Source organism: Populus euphratica, unplaced genomic scaffold (assembly GCF_000495115.2).
Source record: "Populus euphratica unplaced genomic scaffold, PopEup_1.0 scaffold57.1, whole genome shotgun sequence".
NCBI lineage: Eukaryota > Viridiplantae > Streptophyta > Magnoliopsida > Malpighiales > Salicaceae > Populus > Populus euphratica.
The window spans coordinates 568,123-583,600 of NW_011499919.1; the positions used below are offsets into that span (position 1 = coordinate 568,123).

A 15,478-nucleotide genomic window follows, 5' to 3' on the forward strand; every position below is an offset into this window, starting at 1 on the left:
GTAGGGTGTGTTAGGGGTGCTAATACCTTCCCTAACCACAACCGGTCCCTTACCCGCGAATCTCTAACAAGACCAGTACAACTAGGTTTCCTAGTAACCTTCAATTAAATACTAGGTGGCGACTCCTAACGAATCCAACAAGATCAAATCAAATAATAACGATGAAAAATTATCAGAGCCGACGCCACGTGGATTTTTTTTTATGTGCGACAATACCAAAGGTTATATAACATAAATCTAGATTAACCATTTAACAAGTAAAGTATTAAAAGTGAACAAAATAACAAACACAAAACATGTTAGTATCAAACATTAAAGTCCATATTGAGTTTATACTATATTTATTCGTACATAATTAGTGTACCCTTTTCACATTGACACTAAATATAATGAAAGAGAGAAACATAAAGAAATAAGATAAGAACATATAAGTAAAGGAAAGAAAATGAAAATCATAAACAAGATATTAATATAAGCAAAACTTAAGCATTATAAAAATATAAAGAGAGAGAGCAAGAATATGATCTTGGTATGAAAACTAAGATGCCTAAATGCATGACAAATTCCTCGTTTTATGGACCAAAATTTAAAATTATTGATTTGATGACTAATTATTAAGTGGGTGGCCACCTCTTGACTTGGTAACAATCCTCATCTTCTTGTCTATAGAAAACTTTATTGCTAAAATTAGAATTTGAATAAATAGTCTGCATGAAAGTTCTAGGACATTGTCTTAGCTTTCCAACAAAACAAGAATGAGGTCATTTGGACTTTTAGAACTTGAGATATGGGTTGAAAACTGAACAGTGTCTGAGTTGTAAGATAGATTCGAACATCTCTTTTGATGCTAAGATTTGGATTTCCAAATGGTGGAATTGAGTCTTGGACTTTCATGAATGTTTTAAGCCTATTTCTTAGCTTTTTAGCTATATAAACCAAACTAAAATCCAAGATCTATAGCTTTAAATATGACCTAATGACTGAACAGTGTTCTAGTTTAAATTGAATCAACATCTCTTTTTTAAGCTTAGCCTTTTCTTTGTCCTTTCACTTTCAATAGTTAATTACATCAATTAATCCTTTGAATTATAAGATATACTTGCATTTAAAATGAGCATTTACCATAAATTAAAACTATCTTATATTATTAGACTTGTTATTATAAAACATACTCTAGTTAAGGAGTTATTAATACTTCAAGTGCAAAATGATGAAGTATCAATCATCCATAACTCAAAGGTATATGTAAGTCTATCTGGAAAATATGGGGAGTCGCCATATAATATTCTGGTCACTAGGAACCCTAACTAGTTTTAAAGATCAAGTACATAGATTGGTTGCGTAAAGGAAAGGTATTAACAACCCAACTATGCCTCACCTAAGGTATGCTACATTGTTTTATTATTTGATAAAATCTAAAGTCTTATTGTAGTTTCTAATTGTTGGTCTATCTATAGTTTAAGAAAAGTCCTCATATGTAAGGAGATTCTTATATTATCAAGTAAAACCTAACTATTATATGTTGTCAACAGAAATACCTTTTTAATATTGGGAATATTTTTTACGTATAAATTCATAATCCCTGATACTAAAACAGAATAAAATATTTTTTTTTGAAATTTTTGTAATTTTAGCCAATTTTTTCTTGACTTTAATAAACTGGTTATTAAAACTAAAATGCATACTAAAACATTTTTTTAAAAAAATTTATTAATAGAAAAAAACCAAGTATTTTAATATTGGATTTGTATTTTTACAACCTAAAATATAAACCGATATTAAGCAAAAAAAAAGGCATAAATCAAAAAGTGAGGAAATCACAAATATTGAAAAATATATTTTTTATTTTTTTATTTTTTTAAATGGACCGGACCTAGCCTAAATTTATAGGCTGGGCCGACTCTGCCCAACTACAGGGGCTCGGCTCAGCCTGTAAGAACAATACTCTCCACTATTCACATGTTACGTGAACAGTAAAGGCTGAGGTGGTGAGACAAAGCAAGAGAAGAAAACAAAGGGGATAAGGGTTGACCTGCGATGACTGCTGTCGTAGGTGGAGCTGCTAGAAGTGATAGGTAGTGGTGCTGGTGGTTTGTGGCGCTGGTAGCAGCTTAGTTTTTTCTTTTCTTTTCTTCTCTCTCTCTCCTTTATTTTTTGTTCTCTTATCTGCTTCTTTTTTTTCCTTTTCTTTGGTCTTGCCCCCTCTCCTGCTCTCTCTCATCTCTTCTGCTCCCTCTTTTTTCTCTCTCTTTCCCTGTTTTATAGGCAAAAATAGTTGGAAGAGAGCTCGGGTAGCCACTGTGCTCCCACCCTTCCAACATGTGGAAAACTTTGGGCAAGTGAGGGTAGTGTCTGTGTCTTTTTGAAAGAGAGTCGGCATCATTTTAAAGGGGAAGGTGATGGAAAATATAGGAAGAAAAATCTTCTTCTTCCCTTACTTTGTGCGTCCAGGGGAAGAAGAAAACCCATAGTGCTGTTCAAAACGACACCGTTTCAGGTTTTTTCTCTCTCTATTTTTTTTTAAATGTATGAAACGACATGATTTTAGACAAAACATGTCGTTTCATTTAAAAGAAAAAGGCAGCAAAAACGTGTCAAATTCCATTTCAGTGTTCAATTTATGATTTGTAGTCTTTAATTGCAATTTTGATTTTAAAAAATGTCAAATTCCATTTCAGTCTTTAATTGCAATTTTGATTTTAAAAATCAATTCAATTGAATTCCTGTCAAATTCAATACTCGGCCCTGAAGTTGGCCACCTTTTCCAAATTGATCCTTGGTCTTTGATCTATGTAATTTGACCCTTAATTGATCAATAAACTTCTAATTTCTTCAATTTGGCCCCTGATTCAATTTTAATTACAACCCCTTTATTTACGCGCCTTTTTCAGTTTAGTCCTTGGTTTTAAATTTTTTCAATTAAATCTCTAATTAGCCTTCAAACTTTAATATTTATGCAATTAAGCTCCTGATTCAACTAAATTAACTCTAAAAAATTATAAATTGACTCCAGAACTTTAATTTCTTCTAATTAAAGCCCAACTTGACTTTCAAAATCATTTTTTCTTGTAATCAAACCTTTAATAAAATTTAATTGAGTCCATAAATATCTAATTTTGGACTTTTCTTTCTCAAATTGAATTGTCTTTATCAATATGGCTCTCATTAGTCAACAAAATCTTGTCAAATTTTAATTTGTATATTTTTGAACATCCTCAACCAATTTTTAACCATTTTTAGGGTGCTCTGGCATCCTCGTTTCACTGTTATATTTTTTCATAATATTTTTGTTTGTATTTTTTTGAAGAGAGGAAAAATGTGAATTGGAGAATAACCCAAAAATGTGTTATGATAATGTCTACCGATGGATATAGAGATGGAAAATTCTATTGCAAAAATTTACTACAATATACTGTGTTGTAGGGTGTGAAAGCGTCGGCACGATGTTTTATAGCGAGTGCAGAGGCTCTGTCGTGCCTCTTGTGTGAGGTGCTGTTTGTTGGGAATGTTTTTGAATTTAATCATAAAATTATGATTAATATTTAGGAGTCGCCACCTAATATTATGGTCACTAGGAACCTATAGTTTGTGATAATCTAGGTAAGAGACTGATTGTGCAAGAGGAAGATGCATCACCCCTAATGCACCCTACCTAAGGTAAGTTGCATTTTTTTTTTATTGTTTTTCTAAGTCGGGTTTCTATTTGTTGGTCTTTTCTAAGATTCAAGGAAGATCTCTCTTCATGAGAAAGTCTCTACCTTATTGGGTTAAATACTAACCATTCTAAAGTCTAAATTTTAGCATCCTATTTTTACATCTCGTATCTTTAATACCTGAGGGTATGCTTTATCGTGTAATTTTACATTTCACAAATATTAAAGTTTACATCTAGATCCAAAAAAAAATAGAAAAACGATTTTTTAACATGTTGGCTAAATTCTAATGGATAATCAAAAAAAAATAGAAAAACAATTTTTTAAAATGTTGGCTAAATTCTAATGGATAATCATAAATTGATTATGATATCTATTTTTTAATTTTTTAACAACATGAGAAATATGCAATCTTTTAATGAAAATATGCTTGGAAAATTTTTAGGATTTGGCTGTATGCATGAAAATATTATTATTTTTTTGAAAAGGGAAATTGATTTTAAAATTTTTAAGATTTTTTTTAAAATGTTTTGGTTTTTTAAAATATTTTGGAGAAAACCAGGTATTTTAATACCAGATTTGTATTTTATAGTGTAAATATAAAACATGATATTATGCAAAATTGGTTAAAAAATATGTGAGAAAATAAAAAAAAATTTAAATGATTTTTTTGAAAATTTTTGAATTTTTTTAAATAGATATAATCCACTGCATGAACAGTGGATTTGAATTATAATTTATGCCTACTGGTCATGCGTGAATATTAGGAATACATGCCTACTGTTCATGCTATGAACAAAGACAGTGGAGAAGGAGAAGAAAAAGAAAAGGAAAGCCATATGGCGAGGTGGCGGTTTGGCCATGGAGGAAGACGTGAGGTGGTGAGGCTGGCGGTTGGAGTTGGTTGGAGCTGGTTAGAAGTGGCAGAGTAAGAAGACAGAAGGAGAAGAAAATTTATAAGAGAGAGAGACCGACTGGCGGTGTATGCTTTACTGTTGGTGAGGAGTTCAGGCGACCTAGTGGATAAGGTGACAAAATGATGGTTGTTGGAATGATGGTGGCTGGAGGCCACTGTGGAGAGAGAGGGAGAGGAAAGAGAGAAAAATTACAGAAACAAGGGAAAATGGCTGGTTTTTGGCTAATTTTGGACCCAATTTTCTCCTCCCTCAGATCATGAAATCCATCTCTATTTATAAACAGTGGAAGAGAGCAATCTTGTTGGAAAACTTTCAGCCTTTGATTTGGTTGGGAAGGATCCCAACCGTGGGCTCAAAATGTGCCTCATGAGTTGTTCAATCTCCAGAAAAAGGCCGCCTGAGTTGGCCTGTTTATGCCGGCACCGACAACGTCTTATCGTCATTCAGATTGAAATGTTCAGTTGGAGTTGTAAAGTAACTGCAAGGGATCAATTTTGTGCATGTTTTGTCAAATTTTATGGATATTAGATGCATTAAATACATTTGCAAAGTAAGTCATCTGGTCCTTTTTTTTCTATTTCTTTTCAAAACAGTGTCGTTTTAGGTTTGAATTAGGGATTTACCTTATTTTTAATTTAGCCCTCAATCTTTCAATTTCGTTCAATTAAACTCCTAATTGACTTAAAACTTTTAATTTAATGCAATTAAGCCCCTGATGAACTTCAATTGGAACCCCAAAGTGACGTGCCTTTTACAATATGGTCCTTAGCTTGGATTTTTTCAATTGGACCCTTAATTGACCATTAAACTTTCAATTTTTTCAATTTGACCCCGGTTCTTATCAATTAAACCCCTAAATTATGGTGTATTTTGCAAATTGGTCCTTGGTTTTAAATTTCTTAAATCCTCTAATTGACCCCCAAACTTCAATTTTCTTGCAATTTGACATCTAATTTCAATCAATTAACTTGGTAAAAATTAAATTTGGTCTTTTAAAATTTCAGTATTCTCAATTAAGCCCAAATTAGACTCCAAAACTTAATTTTTCACCAACTAAGCGCTAAATAAAATTAATTTGGCCCATTTAAAATATAATTAAGTCCTTGCTTAATTAAATCCTCAATTGGATCCAAATTAATTATTAAACATAATTAAAATTCAATTTGGCCATGATAAAATCAAATTGGTCTATTCAAAATTTAATTATATCCATGGACTTAAGTTTTATGCAAATTTATCCAGTAATCATTTAATTAGACCTTGAATTTCCTCCAAAATTGTTGTTTGATTCTCTGGCTTGCTTTCTCCATATTGATAGTTATTATTATTATTTTTTTGATTTTTTATTTTGTCATTTTTTTGCATAATGGAGTACAATTAGACCTTGAATTTCCTCCAAAATTGTTGTTTGATTCTCTGGCTTGCTTTCTCCATATTGATAGTTATTATTATTATTTTTTTGATTTTTTATTTTGAAAAAAAAATTGATTTTTGGGGAATAATTCAAAATTGAGTTATGACATACTGATAAAAAAGTTTCGTATGTAATTCCATTAGTATTCTCCAAATTTTTGGTAGCATATAATGGTAACATTTTTATGCATAGAAAAAGATAAAATTTTACGTTGTAAGTATTGTTTTCACTTTTTTTAGATGGTTAAAGTTTTCTAAACATGTATGTTTACAAAATTAAAGGGGCAAATAATATTACAAAAAAAGTAAAGTAGCTTAGTTGGGTCATGGCCCAATTGAGCTATCCTTACACTTGGTCGAGCTAAATCTTTTGGCTAAATTAAGCTATTTAGGGCCAATTCACAACAACTTATAACTATATTGAGGATTATTTACTTATCATTTATTAATATTATTTTTTCAACCTTTTTTATTAACAATATTATTCTAGGCTCATTGGTGAATCTTATCTCTTTCATGATGAGTTATTTTAGATATTTTTTAAGATAAGCTATATGTTTTCAGGTTTAACAAGAAAAAAAATCAATCTCAGTACACTCATGACCACTTTGTATAATTAAAGAATAAATAGATTTCCTCACGCACAAATCACTTTTATATAAAACATTATTTTATCTTCTTAATTTTTTATTTACAATCTTAGATTTTTATTTACTTTGTTTTATCAATGAAGGAACCAAACTTAAAAACTAAGGTTATGTTTGTTTTTGTGTTTAGAAAATTAAAAAAAATAAAATTTTTTACTTTTTTAATTTAAATTAATATATTTTTAATATTTTAGATTATTCTAATATATTGATATAAAACATTATTTAAAAAAATAAAAAATATATTATATTAATATATTTTTAAATAAAAAATAAAGCCAACTACATATTCTGTTAGTCAATTATTATACTTTTTAGTGTGAAATAACGTTTATGTCAACGAGTAGAAGGACCCACTAAACTATTATAAAACAAGACCTGCAGTGTCTATTTGACAGTCCATGTTCTGGCATGGTCCGAGAAATCAACGTGGCCGAAGTCCTTTCACGAAACCCTGTCATAAAAACTACAAAAAGTCCCTTATTATCAGAGCCTGAGTGGTGGGAAACGAGTAATGATAACTTGGAGCTATGCATGTGTATTTTAATGGGAGTTGGGCTTGCCTAATCACGTGATGGCGACTGCAAATGTTCGCCCTGTTAATTTTTACATTTTAATAGTATTTTTTTAAAAAATTAAATTTTAAAATTTTTTATTTATTTATTTTAAATTAATATTTATTTATTTTTTTAACATTTCAATGTGTTGATATCAAAAATTACTTTTTAAACATGATAAAAATATTTTTTAAGTTAAAAATATTTTGACAACAAACCAGAAATATATTTCTAAACATGATTGTACGTAAATTAAATCAAGCAGAGGAATTTTTATCTACACAGTAAATTAAATCAAGCAGAGGAATTTTTATTTAATTTTGGTAGTGAATTTATGTGAAGTCTTTTATTTTATTTCACATTTAATTGTGTTTTATACATGTTCTTAATATATAATATAAGAAAATTGAGTAGCGGGGGTGCTTTGAGGATTATACTGCCTTACAAACAATCATACAAAACACATAAAAGAAATCATTTTCCAAAATAAATAGCCAAACACAAAACACGATGCCATATTTGTCTGTTCATGCCTTTAAAAACCGTAGACACAAGCTAGTTGCCACCACTTCTTTTTATTGATACCAAGGCACCAGTTAGAAGGCTTCCTGTAACCCAAAAACAATGTTGAAACCGCAGGTTTCTCGTCAACCACACTCCACAAGAACTCCCTTGCTTTTCCATAAGCCATTCATCCAAGGAAGTCGAAATGCTTCTTTTTTCCTCAATTCAGCTTCCAAATTCAATATTGAAGCTCAAAAAAATTTTCGAGTTGCCTTTAAACCTAGCGAAATTAAAGCCATAGCAAGTGTCACAGAGGAGAGCACTGGCATTCAAGTTAAAGCTGTTGTGACTGTAAAACAAACTATTGGTGGGCTCATAACAAGCGTAGGGATTGAACGAGGTCTCGATGACATTAAAGACTTGCTTGGTAAAACACTCTTGTTAGAGCTTGTTAGTGCTGAGCTCGATCCCAGTAAGCATTTAAACCATAACCTAGTTTAAAATCATTCTTCTTCTTCTTCTTCTTCTTTTGCTTATTATATTCTTTTTGAAAATGGATTCATGAACTCGGTTATTTTGTTTCTACTTGCTATTTCATTTCAAATTTTCAACGTAAAATTATGGAAAAGAAACACAAGTGCACAAAAGGATTGAAAAAACTATATAGCATGCAGAACATAAAATTATAGGCAATGGTAATTTTCTCAATAAATCAAAACAGTATGTCTTAATTAATTAATTAATACAGAAGAAAAGAGAAAGGTCAATGCTTATGCCTCGACTTTTGGTACTATAATTAAGGTCAAGAAATTAATCAAAAGTTTATCTCGTAAGAAATCATGCATGACACCTTTTTTCTTGGAATTCTTCCTTCACTTATTAGAGAGATCCTATATCTAATCGCAGGGACGGATATAAGATGTGGCATTTGGGGGTGTAATATTGTATAATTTGTAATTACATACGAAATATAATATGGAAGCCCATTTCATAGAACTTGTTTAAAATTATTTGCAAAATTAGAGGGGAATTTGAAATATTTTGAAACTTTGAATTCGTCCCTGTCGATTCGTTTCCTTGTTAAAAAATTATGTGCATTGACATTTTTTGTTTCCTTTTTGGTAACAAAAGGGGCAAAAAGGTACTGTTTCTTCTAATAAACATATTTCCTCTTTATATTTAATCACTTTCGTGAAAAAACAAATATATATTTCCTTTTTTGCAGCCTATAAATAAAAACAGAAAAACACAAGGGTAGTTAATAATTGATCTTCTCTTCGCCTTAAACGTGTAAAGCATGGTACAGATTCCAGTTCATTAATATTGATAGAACCTTTCCTTCCATTCACATTGCAAATGGGCCCATGTACAACATGAAATATGGAAAGATTGGATGAATAGAAACACGGGTTAATTTGGTTTTTTTTTTAATTTAATTTTTTTATTTTAAATTAGTTTAATGGACTAATTTTAAAAATAATTTTTAAAAAATAAATTGGTTTAATAGGCTAATTTTAAAAAAAAAATTAAAAATAAAACAACATGAAAAATATTTTGAAAAGCAATCATAACCACAATTCAAATAAACTTATAAAAACAATTGGGAAAACACAAAACACCAACAACAAAATAATTGATGGAGATATTTTTTTTTTTTTAAAATTTTCTCAAATTTTTTATTGATTATCGATTACTTTTTTTTTTAATTTTTCTCAAATTTTTTATTGATTATCGATTTTCCCATTTAAATTCTTATGATAATCTACAATTTTAACATAAAAGCATTGTATTACTAATTAATTCATGTCTTATAACTGAGAAAATTTGATGCATTAATTTTTTTCATTTTGTTTTTACCTGCAGAAACGGAACTAGAGAAGCCAACTATTCAAGCGTTTGCACATCGGATAGGCGGCCAAGTAGTAGTGGAGGGAGATATCAGATATGAAGCAGACTTTGAGGTTCCATTGAATTTTGGAGAGGTTGGTGCCATTTTTGTTGAAAATGAGCACCATAAGGAGATGTTTCTTCAGGACATAGTGCTTGATGGTTTACCTCATGGCGCGGTTAATATTACTTGTGGTTCATGGGTTCATTCTAAGTATGACAACGATCGCAAGAGAATCTTCTTCACCAACAAGGTCAGTATTAATTTGTTCTTAATAATTTTTGCAACAGAGGATACAACATCTATAGTCATTCTAAATGACTGTTTATTTTTGTATTTTAAATATGTTTTTTTTAAATATATTTTTTTTTATTTTATTTTAAATTAATTTTTATGTGTTTTGTATTAATATTAAAAATATTTTTTTTAAATAAAAAAATATTATTTTAATATATTTTCAAGTAAAACATACTTTGAAAAACAATCTTTAACGTACTTTTAATTAAATTGTTTATGTTGTAGGCGTTGATTCATTTAAAAAATTTAAATTTCACTAATGATATTATACTCCCTATCTTATTTATTGTTATTAATTTGTTTAAAAAAGATTTTTTTTTCAAAAGTTAAATTAAAAATCAAATTGAATCTCAGTCATTATAGCATGCTCTGAACCCTATATCTACGAGTATATATTGAGCTATAAAACCAATTGAAGAAGATATTGTATTGATGTTATATATGTGGTTCTCGTTTCAGGAATGAATAATCTGTATACGTGTGATCATTGTCCTTGATTTTGACACTGTAGAATGAAATATCACTTCCCTGGCAAAATTTTGCCTTATCCTAAATCTGACGGGGCAACAATTGATTGGCTTTTGAACGCCAATTAATCTCGCCACCTAATGCTAGAGTTTAAATGGTAGTTAGGTTGCATGCTAAAGTATAGACTACTATTTAAAGTCGTCACAGGCGTCATATCAAAGTAATTAACCTTACTAATCTAAATCAATCAATTTATATTTATTTCAAAAAAGTTGGTTTTGAATTTTTTTAAAGTAAGATCGGGTTTATCAACTAGATTCACCGACTTAGATTTTACATCTATACATCATATCACTAGTATACAACCAAAAGGCCTTTGTTATCCTTAGCTATTTTACTAATTTGCGACCGTTGAGGAAAAATGGAACTTCTTCTTCTTCCCTCAATATTGACAAAGAGTTCTTCACTTTCAATTCAATTTGCCACTATTCTATAATTACATTTAAACCCAAATCCAAAATATTGGGAACTTTGTCAAGCTCTTATGTTTTAATATACACTTGTGGACATGGTTCAAATTTTCACTCATTCTCTAGAAAACACACATAATTTCTTGATACATGCATGCTTCTCAAACATTTAGGCAGTTGAATAATAAACTTAAATTAATCTTCTCAAACATTTATTGTTATACTTGTCACTACACTAGCTTAGATTAATATCCGGCTTTGAGATTTTGATGATAATTATGTGTTTATTAATTTGTGAAACAGTCATACTTACCATCACAAACACCGAGTGGGATTAGAAGATTGAGAGAGGAAGAGCTCGTACTTTTGCGAGGGAATGGGCTAGGACAACGCAAAGCAGGTGATAGAATATATGATTATGATGTGTATAATGATATGGGTAATCCTGATAAAAACCCAGAGCTAGCTAGACCGGTGCTCGGCGGTAAAGAACATCCTTACCCTAGACGTTGCCGAACAGGACGACCACGATGCGAGACAGGTAAGATTTTATTCACAAAGTTCGATTTTCATCGTCAATACTTTCTATCAATGAGGAAAAAAACTTAATTTAAAAGAAATGTGATGGATACTAATAATTCGTAGTAAGATTCTACAGAAATAAAAATAACAAGTGATGAAAGAGTATATTATAGATTCTTAAATATTAAATAATTGGTTAAACACTGGAGTTTGTATAAAAAATTTGTATGATTTGTTTATGCATTTCATAAGAAGGAATCATGTTATATCTTTTGGCGATAGAAATGCCAAGTGGAAAACGATGGTGCCTTGTTTCCTTTTCGATTATGAATATGATTGTTATGGCAAGCGATTGTTACCTTCTGAAACGGGAATTGAGCCACGTTGTGGTCCATTAATAGTTGTCAAATTCTCATATGAAGAAAGGTGTCGTAAAGTTTATAGCATGATATATCGCCACCAAGGGCAGGCAATTACTGGCAGAGTTTTCCCAAGGACCACTGTTTTTAGCCCCACAAATTGACTTGCTAAACATAGCTAATGGCTTATCAGAATAGCGAAGGGCTCGCAATTTTCATAGAAAAAAACAGTGCCTCACAAAAGAGACAAAGGCTAATGGCATTTTTCTCTCCAAAATATCATCACCGAATTGTGTCCTCGAACAAAATAAATTCCAAATTGAATCCCCCATCTGTCTTGCATTACCCAGTTAACCATACCCACAAAATGTTTTCCTTTAAAATCATAAAAATGACCTTACTGACGTCATTCGTGGCGTTCATAAAAATGACCTAAATGACGTCTTTTGTGACGTTTAGATGGGGAATCCAATTGAGATTTTTTTTTTATATGTCCATTTCCAAAGGAAAAAAAAGAGCTGCCCCTCCATATTCTGGCCATGCTGGGAGATGCCATTAGGACCTATAGCTTGACTGTAGGAAGCTAAATGAAAGGAAAAGTTTTTTCTTGCCATCCTAAAAACTAATTTGTTCTAGTTTCATTAATAATCCTTGAAATCAATTAATTAAACTCTGGAGGTAATTCATGTGTTTATTGAAGATGTTGTATATTTTTTTTTTCAAATCATGTTGACAAAAAATCTATAGCTAATCATTTCGAAATAATTATAGTCTTTAACTATATGAACTTGTATCATGTAGATCCATCGTCTGAGAAGAGGGCTAGTGCCTTCTACGTTCCCAGAGATGAAGCATTTTCTGAAGTGAAGCAACTTACCTTCTCTGCCAAGACATTATACTCATTGTTCCACGCCTTGATACCTTCTATAGGAAATGTTATTGATGATACAAATATTGGATTCCCATACATTACTGCAATAGACTCACTCTTCAGTGAAGGAATTGAAATGCCACCACTTGCAAAAGAAGGGTTTTGGAAAGAAGTTATGCCCCGGCTTTTCAAGGTCATCGCTGGTGGAGGAGATGTGCTGCGATTTGAAGTTCCTAAACCAATGGAAAGTATGAACACATTCTTCTTTGCCTCTTTTAAAAAAAAAACAAAAATTGTTATTTGAGCTCACACATTGTTTCAAATGAGTTTTCGTATTTTCAGGAGACAAGTTCTTCTGGTTTAAGGATGAAGAATTTGCTCGACAGACTCTTGCCGGTCTCAATCCGTATAGCATCAAATCGGTTACGGTATAATATTGATACATGTTCTCCACACAAACACGCAAAGACACTTAGGGATTACCGTTTGTTTTTGAGGTTGCACAGCAGGTCCAACCTCAATCCTAAACAGGCGCTTAGTCCCAATTCATAATGTTTAGATTGTGTTTAGTTAATACCTATCTTAGGATATAAAAACAAATACAGAATGGACATTGTATGACAAAATAAAAATGATGAAAAGGAAAGAATCATCATGAAAATATTGTAATATGCGATAGTATTCATCCATGTTTGCTTAAAAAAACGTTGCTTGAATTAATTGTGCAGGAATGGCCACTAAAGAGTGAGCTAGATCCAGAGATCTACGGTCCGCCAGAATCTGCGATTACCTCAGAGCTATTAGAGGCAGAGATTGGAGGGGTAACTAGAGTTGATAAGGTAATTACCCCTCCATGAAATTATGCTCGAATAACACTGGGCATACATAAATTCCGATTGATGCACTAATAGGGTGTTTGTGTGTAATAACATTCAGGCCATAAGAGAAAAGAAGCTGTTCATCCTAGATTACCACGATCTCTTGTTACCATTTGTTAGCAAAGTCCGAGAAATCAAAGGAACAACGTTATACGGGTCGAGGACATTGTTCTTCCTAACCCCAGAGGGCACATTAAGGCCACTAGCAATTGAACTGACTCGCCCACCGATGGACGGGAAGCCTCAATGGAAGCAAGTGTTTACACCGTGTTACCATTCCACAGGTTGCTGGCTCTGGAGGCTAGCTAAAGCTCATGTCCTTGCTCATGACTCTGGTTTTCATCAACTTGTTAACCACTGGTATGTGCCTAATAGTTCTCTATAACCAACAATTTGAATTCCTTTAAATTGATTTTCCTTTCTACAAATTTCGCAGGCTTAGAACACATTGTGTGACAGAACCTTATATAATTGCAACGAATCGGCAGCTTAGTGTTATGCATCCAATTCACAGACTGTTACATCCTCATTTTCGATACACATTGGAGATCAATGCTTTAGCTAGAGAATCATTAATCAATGCAGGTGGTATCATTGAGACTTCATTCTCTCCTGGCAAGTATTCTATGGAGATCTGCTCTGCTGCCTATGATAAGCTGTGGCGGTTTGACCATGAAGCACTACCCAATGACCTGATCAGCAGGTAAGCATTAGCCTCCAATCTACGAATTCTCTCAAAAACATAAGGCAAATAGAGGAACTTTAGTTTTCGGTGTAAAATTCATTTCTTCTTCTCAATTTGGTAATTGCCAGGGGAATGGCGATTGAAGATCTAACTGCCCCATATGGCCTAAAACTTACAATCGACGACTACCCTTTCGCCAATGATGGTTTGTGTTTATGGGATGCCATCAAACGATGGGTTAGTGACTATGTAAATCACTACTACCCTGAATCAGGTTTAGTAGCTTCCGATGAAGAGCTTCAAGCATGGTGGACTGAAATTCGGACAATAGGCCATGCTGACAAGAAAGATGAACCATGGTGGCCTGAACTCAAAACACGACATAACCTTATCGATATCATCACTACCATCATATGGGTGGCCTCAGGTCACCACGCTGCGGTGAACTTTGGACAGTATCCTTACGGAGGATACTTTCCTAACAGGCCTACCATTGCCAGAACAAAAATGCCAACCGAAGACCCTACAGATGAAGAATGGAAACTTTTCTTGGAAAAACCTGAAGCAGCACTCTTGGCAACCTTCCCTTCAAAACTTCAGGCAACGAGAGTAATGGCTGTGTTGAGTGTGCTATCAAACCATTCTCCTGATGAGGAATATATCGGGGAGGCAATAGAACAAGCATGGGCAGATGATCCAATTATAAATGCAGCTTTTGAGAAGTTCAGTGGGAGGTTGAAAGAGTTAGAAGGGATAATTGATGAAAGGAATGCTAATCCAGAATTGATGAATAGACATGGAGCTGGCATTGTGCCATATGAGCTTTTGAAGCCTTTTTCTAAGCCAGGGATAACAGGAAAGGGAGTTCCCTATAGTATTTCCATTTGAAACATGCAAACTTATCGAACTTGATTTTGATAAGACTTTTGTATCAAATAAGAAAACAATTGGATAAACAGTAGATGTATTTGTTGATCACTTTTCGCTGAGTTAAAACATGAGTATTAAAAATTACATAATCTCAAACTCGTGTTGATGCATCAAGTAAGTTTTGGGTGTCATATTCTAGAATCATATTATCATAAATACAAAATATTAAGATAATTATTATAAATTATGATTTTTATTTTTTTTTAATAGTTATAATCTTGAGGTATATATATAATTCTTCGTTCTCAACAAATAATCAATTTTCATTGAAAAATGAAAACTAGAAAAAAAACTATAAATGAAAAACATAAATATATATTTTTTTTTATTACTGAACGCACCATAATATTTTCTTAAAGTAAAATTAAGTGGTAGTGAGCGTGTTGAGCCTCGTACCAGTAGTATCCCAACATCAAGAG

The 15,478-nt window shown here is 31.9% G+C and overlaps 1 protein-coding gene across 1 annotated transcript; it reads left to right on the top strand.

The window, feature by feature from the left end:
* Positions 1 to 7,743: 7,743 nt before the first annotated feature.
* LOC105134953 (linoleate 13S-lipoxygenase 2-1, chloroplastic-like) lies at positions 7,744 to 15,155 on the top strand. Its single transcript, XM_011039584.1, has 9 exons — positions 7,744 to 8,163; positions 9,555 to 9,832; positions 11,118 to 11,355; positions 12,497 to 12,814; positions 12,909 to 12,994; positions 13,295 to 13,405; positions 13,503 to 13,804; positions 13,881 to 14,147; positions 14,258 to 15,155. Exons 1-9 carry the CDS (start codon positions 7,812 to 7,814, stop codon positions 15,015 to 15,017), a joined length of 2,712 nt encoding a protein of 903 aa, XP_011037886.1. The 5' UTR covers positions 7,744 to 7,811; the 3' UTR covers positions 15,018 to 15,155.
* The last annotated feature ends 323 nt before the right edge of the window (positions 15,156 to 15,478 follow it).

Coding starts and splice junctions, on each gene's coding strand:
- LOC105134953 (XM_011039584.1), top strand. CDS start 7,812: ATGTTGAAACCGCAGGTTTCTCGTCAACCACACTCCACAAGAACTCCC. Junction 9,833..11,117: donor GAATCTTCTTCACCAACAAG/GTCAGTATTAAT, acceptor TTTGTGAAACAG/TCATACTTACCATCACAAAC. Junction 12,815..12,908: donor AGTTCCTAAACCAATGGAAA/GTATGAACACAT, acceptor TCGTATTTTCAG/GAGACAAGTTCTTCTGGTTT.